Genomic DNA, 6351 nt, shown 5'->3' on the forward strand with positions numbered 1-6351 from the left:
AAGACAACTTTGGTTTTTTTATAATAAAACTGAAATATGCAGTATTTCCCCCACTGCCCAAAACATTCAGAAAGCAATGTTTGATGTGAAGTACTTAGAGCCTTAAAAAGATCCTTTATGCAGGACACCATTGATTTTAATTAATTGTTATTTTTGAGTAATCACAGTGAAAAGATAAATAAAATCCCATGAAATATATTTGGGATCCAAAAAGTGCCCCACTCATAAAGTGATACATTTTTATTAGTTTTTTTTTTTTTACTTCAACACTTAAGTTACGAAATCCACTTCAGATATATCTGTCGATTTTACGTTGGAACTATTATTTTGTTTGTTTTATGCTCTTTTGTCAAAGAAAACGTTGATGTTTTTGTATGGCAACCACACAATATATGCAATATTTTCCACATAAAACATTTTAAAGTGAAATATTTGAAATAATTGGAGCCTTGAATAGGTCAATAATTCATTACAACATTGACTTTTTTTTGTTTTTTTGAGCAATGGCAAAAAAAGACAAAGAAAGATAGACAAAAGAAAAAAAGCAGCCTGCATGGCAGCTTTGTGTCAACATTGCAACTTTTTCTAGTCAGATTTCACCTCATTCCACTTTTTGTAATGTTTTTATTTTATTTTTGCAATAGCATTTCCAGAATGTGTGGCGGGCCGGTAAACAATTAGCTGCGGGCCGCAAATGGCCCCCGGGCCGCACTTTGGACACCCCTGCCCTAAGGGGAAACCTTTTTAAATGATAGTCAGATCCATTTTGAAGATGCCTAAGTGATTTTTAAGCTTTGAACCGGGAATGGCAAGCATTGAAGTTCTATGTGTACAACCGCATTACGGCCTACAAAATGAGATTGCAGGTAAAATAGTAGATTAAGAGATAATCAGCCAGACTGGTTAAGTAGAACAGTTTTTTATATTCTTTATTTTCAATGTTGTTAAAAATAAAAGTTTAAATGAGTTTGTATTTTATTTCTGTGGTTTAAGGTAAGATAAGATAATCCTTTATTGATCCCACAACAGGGACATTTGGGTTACTTTGTTTACGTGTTTCAAATATTGGTAAAAGAGAAAATGTATTTTCTTGAAAAGTGAAACATTTGTTATCCTGGCATTAATAGTACTGTGATTCTGTATGGTATCCATCCTTAGTTAAAACTAATATATTTTTCCAAAAACAAAATCTGGTTAATGTTCCTTAGGATGACATTTTCATACAGCATGATTATAAAACATTATTACCTTGAAGTATGATTCACATTCAGAATGTTCCATCCTTCTATATATGGTAGTTGGAGTTGCAGACAACTTCATTACTGCTAAATAGCAGTTTTCAGTAATGTCACAGAAGAAGCAGGATTTGAATATGAACATTTATCAGGGGTGTCCAAACTTTTTCCACTGAGGGCAACACACTGAAAAATCAAAGCAAGCGGGGGCCATTTTGATATTTTTTACATTTAGGCCTCCACTCAAGCTTGATCCCGGGGACCCCAAAGGGTTTTGTTCCAAAAAAATATAAAAAATGTGTCATTATTCAGTATTATTATTTGTATTATTATTCAAGTTTTAAATCTCTAGATCAACACTAGGTATATCTATCTGTCTATACAACATTTTTAAAGATTTAAGTTGTATGCTCTTTTTGTCGAAGAAAACCCTGTTTTTTTTTATGGAAAAAACACAAAATATGCAATATTTTCACCTAATAAAACTTTTAAGTGGAATATTTGAGATTATATAATATTGGGAGCCTTATAAAGGTCAATAACTCATAACAACATTAATTTTAATTCACTATTTTTTATTTTGAGCAATGACATTTAAAAACAAATCACACTAAAATTATTGGGATCCAAAAGGGTTCTACTCATTAAAGTGTTAAAAAATAAATTATAATTTTTTTTTTTACTGTTTACTTTTAACACAATAATCTCGAGATCAACTTCAGATCTATCCGTCAATCATACGTTTTTTATGTTTTAGTTTGTTTGTTTTAGGCCCTTCTTTAAAAAAAAAAACACACAGCTCAGTTTTTTATATGGCAAACACAAAATATGCAACATTTTCCCCAAAAAATATCTCAAAGTGGAACATTTAATGTGACGTAATTGGAGACTTGAATAGGTCAGTAATTCATGACACTGATTTTGATTCATATTATTTTTTAAAGAAAGAAACAGCCCGCAAGGCAACTTTGTGTTATTAGACTAAACATTGCAACATTTTATTGTTACATTTCACCTGTTTGCTCTTTTATACCACTTTTATTTTTTTCAATCGTATTTTTAAAATGTGCCGTGGGGCCGTTAAAAAAATGACCTGCGGGCCGCACTTTGGACACCCCTGATTTATGTGGTGAAACTTCCTATAAGAGGACAGCTGTAGTGCTGTATTCTGAGGATCATGTCATATTTAATTTGAACTTTTTTTTTTTTTTTTTAAATGGTCCTCAGTAGTCACGTACAAATTTGTGTGAATTATGCAAAATTATTTAAATTTGGTCCCCATGAACCATATAAACTCTTTTTCCCCAGGGTCCCCAGTAAGAATGATCAGCACATTACTTCATCAATCCAGAGATTTAAAGACGTGTATGAGCTAACTGGGCAGTGGCCATTTTACCTCTTTTTTTTATGCCTCCACAACCTGTAGAAAGGGTGGTCCCCACAAGTGATGATCAAAAACTTGGTCCCCATTCCAAATGATAACCAGTATGTATGTGTGTGTGTGTGAGACAGGTTGAAGACATGGAGAAGAAGTTGGACTTCCTGGTGGACATGCACATCCAGCACAGTGAGCACCTACAGGTGGACTCCGCCGGCGCCGCCCACATGACCCTGGAAGCCCTGCCCACAGGGGCCGGGGACATCCGCGGGGTCTTCCTCAACTATACTGAGGCCTTCCCTCACATGTCCTACCAGGGGCCGCTTGGCAAGATGGGCTCCTACTACGGGAGAGGAGGCGAGGAGGGGGCGCGGTCAGGCCGCACCTCTCACGTCCAAACGCGTCCACCGCCGCCCTCTGTGCCCACTTACGCCGAGCGTCCCACTGTCTTGCCCATCAGCTCTTTGCAGAACGTGCCCACGCGGGGGCTGGGCAGGACCATGAGGGGGCCCGGGGGTGACTCGCCGCTGTCGATGTTGTCGGTGAACCACGAGGAGCTGGAGCGCTCGCCGAGCGGCTTCAGCATCTCTGGCGAGCGGGGGGGTGAGGACGCGGAGGGGGCGGGGGGCTCCATGACGGCCAGGGTGGCCACGGAGGAGGGCGGCCGGACCCGACCCAGACCCGCCTACCTAGCGGAGGGTGAGACGGACTCAGACACGGACCCCTTCACGCCCAGCGGGGGTCAGTTACCGCTCTCTGCCACGGGGGAGGGGCTCGGCGACGCCGTGTGGAGCACGCCGCCCTGAGCCCCCCCCAACTTTGACCTTTAATCCAAGTCACACCTCCACACTTGAAGCACTCAAAGAAGGTTGTCAGTGATGTCAACACCACCGCGGGCTAACACGGCGTGGCCGCCAAGTGCATGTGACGCATGACTAGCGTAGCCGCTGCTCCCGCTACACCATTTTCTACATCCACCTTTCTTTTGCATGAAGCGCATGACGCCATCTACTGGCCAACCAAAAACTCACTGATGTGTGTGTCTTTTAGGAAAAGTGGGCGGTGCTTCATTGTCACAGTGCGGAATGATTGACAGCATCACAATATCATCAAATCGTGACATCCGACGTGCCAAAATCCTTCGAAACGTATTTTTTGGTCGTCCTTAACGACCCGACACCTCTGATTGGTCCTGGCGGAGCATCGCCGTGACAACAAGCCATCTTGCCAGGAAAAAAAAAAATCGACGTTTGTAGCAGCGGCCTGTTAACCCGTCAATCAAACAATGACAATACTTTGTCAAGATTTTGTAACAAAACTTATTTTCTAAGACGACGTTTGTACAACAAATTCTACTCCTAACACAAAATGACCTTTCACCTTTCCCATGACCACTAAAGACAGGAAGTGAGAGGCGGGCCCTCACTCGGTAGCCTTCATACTAATAGCGATAGCTGGATAGATAATCATGTTTTTAGCAGCTTAATAAACTAGAAATGCATCAATACTTTAGATTAGCACACTTATTGCGGTCATGTGTGGGTCACATGACACCTCAGGCTTTCACCGATTGACACTGGCCACTTGATTAGGCACACCTGTTAAACAGTTTTACAATGAATTATTAGAACCAATAGCTGGTGTTCTTAATGAAAAGACCGCTAATTGACATAGAGAGGATGGAAGCTAGCTCCCAGCATGCATTAGAGATCATGTTTACTCATTTTTGGAAAAAATAAATACAATTCTAGTACAAAGTAGAACTTCCTTTTTTCTAGAGTCACTTTGCGTTGTCATGACGACGTTTTATGGACGCGTATAGTGACGTCATATTTAACGCGTAATCCCGTATTTACATGGCAGAGGCTCTGAAGGCGAGCCCTGCGGAACACCTGCACTTTTTCCACGAGGGATCCCGAGGTGAGTGTTTCGTTTGTTAGCATGCTGCAAGCTAACGCGCTACTGACTTCATCGCGTCCTTCCATCGTCATCATCGTCATCACGCCTGACTTACTTTTCACATCCAAGTGGACCTTCAGAACCAAAATGTTGACAGTGACGTGTGGTCAGGTTCATGCTTGCTGAGGCACTGACTTACTATGTTCCAATATAGGTTGTTTAGTAAGAGGATAATGTGGAGGGAGGTGTGGCCAGCGCTGCCTGCAGGAGCAAAGGTCACCGCCTCTGTCCATGGTGCTGAGGACAGAGCACCATATCAGACAGTGCTGACGGCGAGACACAGCTGGCAGGTGATTAGATTTCATAGGTGGCACGTGTTAATCTAATCATCTGTTGTCTTTAACAGTAAGCGGCCGGGAGCAGGAAGGGAGAGAGGATACGGACGTGGCTGAAAAGTTGCGTCCTGCTGGAGAGAAACTTTTGTTAAAAAGATGATTATTAAAACGTGTCCGACAGTGGGACTTGCGAAGACTCAACTTCCAGATCTGGCCAGATGTGGAAGTTGCGTCCTGACAGTCCCACTGTCAGACACGGCACAGGAGCCAAGCGTGCAAGTTTTAACAAGGTTTTAATAATCATATGTTTTTAACAAAAGTTTCTCTCCAGCAGGACGCAACTTTTCAGCCACGTCCGTATCCTCTCTCCCTTCCTGCTCCCGGCCGCTTACTGTTAAAGACAACAGATGATTAGATTAACATGTACCACCTGTGAAATCTAATCTGATGGTGCTCTGTCCTCAGCACCATGGACAGAGGCGGTGACCCTTGCTCCTGCAGGCAGCGCTGGCCACACCTCCCTCCACAGATAACAAGATAATAAGGAAATGATTTATGTTAAAACTTAACTGAAATCATTATTTTATAAAACTAAAAACCATTGGTGGTCTTAACTTCATTTGTATAAGATGTCCATGCACTTATGTTTTTCCAGGAAGTTGCCTTACTTTCTTATCGGCAGATGGCAGCGACAAGCCCCTGCTAGCTCACTTACGCCCCCTCAAGGTGAACCAGCGCAGTGTTAGAGATGCGAACAACTCATGATTCAAATCCATTTTGATTCTTGGGGTGACAATTCGATTCCGAATTGATTCTCGTTTCAAACCAATGCTTGCAATTAGGGATGGGAATTGAAAATGTGTTCTTGTTCGGAGCCAGAACCCAGTCAATCAATTCCTTGGAACCGCTTTCCATTTTTAAATTTTTTAATTTTTAATTTTTTTTATATGATAAACCTTTAATTATAATATGCAACATTTACAAACAATTAAGAAATAATAATAATCAAAAAAAGTACAGAAACAGTACAAAAACAGTACAAAACAGCGCCAGGGTGTTGTAAACTCAATACATAGGCTCACACAAGTTCCGTAAATAATTTAAATTTGGAACACAGCATCGTAGTTTTCACAGCTTTTTGGTTGTTAGAGGTGGAGAGTGTTTTAAAGTAGAGTTCGCTTTCCATTTTTTTAAACAATTCGTGCGGGCGGCAGTGACGTCAGACAGCAACATGGCGCCCATGACGGCAGAAACGCTCCAAAGTTTGGCAACATTTTACAAGAAGAAATTGCAACAGCGCGACTTGTAATAATTGCAAGGCTGCATTTCATCACGAGGCGGACATACGAGCAATATGTTGGAACATTTGAACACAGAGCCTGCAATAACGATGAAATAATGTTGTGTTTTTGAACCACTCCAATGTCATCGCTAGTACAACATGTACTAACTGACACCGCCTATCATGTTCACGCTACTTCCTGTTGAATTAAAATGAATACCT

The 6351-nt window shown here is 41.3% G+C and overlaps 1 protein-coding gene across 1 annotated transcript in view; it reads left to right on the forward strand.

Moving 5' to 3' along the window:
* kcnq3 (potassium voltage-gated channel, KQT-like subfamily, member 3) overlaps positions 1-4738 on the forward strand; it is an 83428-nt gene extending 78690 nt beyond the window's left edge. The window contains exon 16 of the mRNA XM_062023029.1: positions 2748-4738. Coding sequence (XP_061879013.1) covers positions 2748-3419 — 672 coding nt within the window. The 3' untranslated portion in view covers positions 3420-4738. The remainder of the gene's footprint in view (positions 1-2747) is intronic.
* The last annotated feature ends 1613 nt before the right edge of the window (positions 4739-6351 follow it).

Source organism: Entelurus aequoreus, linkage group LG16 (genome assembly GCF_033978785.1).
Source record: "Entelurus aequoreus isolate RoL-2023_Sb linkage group LG16, RoL_Eaeq_v1.1, whole genome shotgun sequence".
Classification (NCBI taxonomy): Eukaryota; Metazoa; Chordata; class Actinopteri; order Syngnathiformes; family Syngnathidae; genus Entelurus; species Entelurus aequoreus.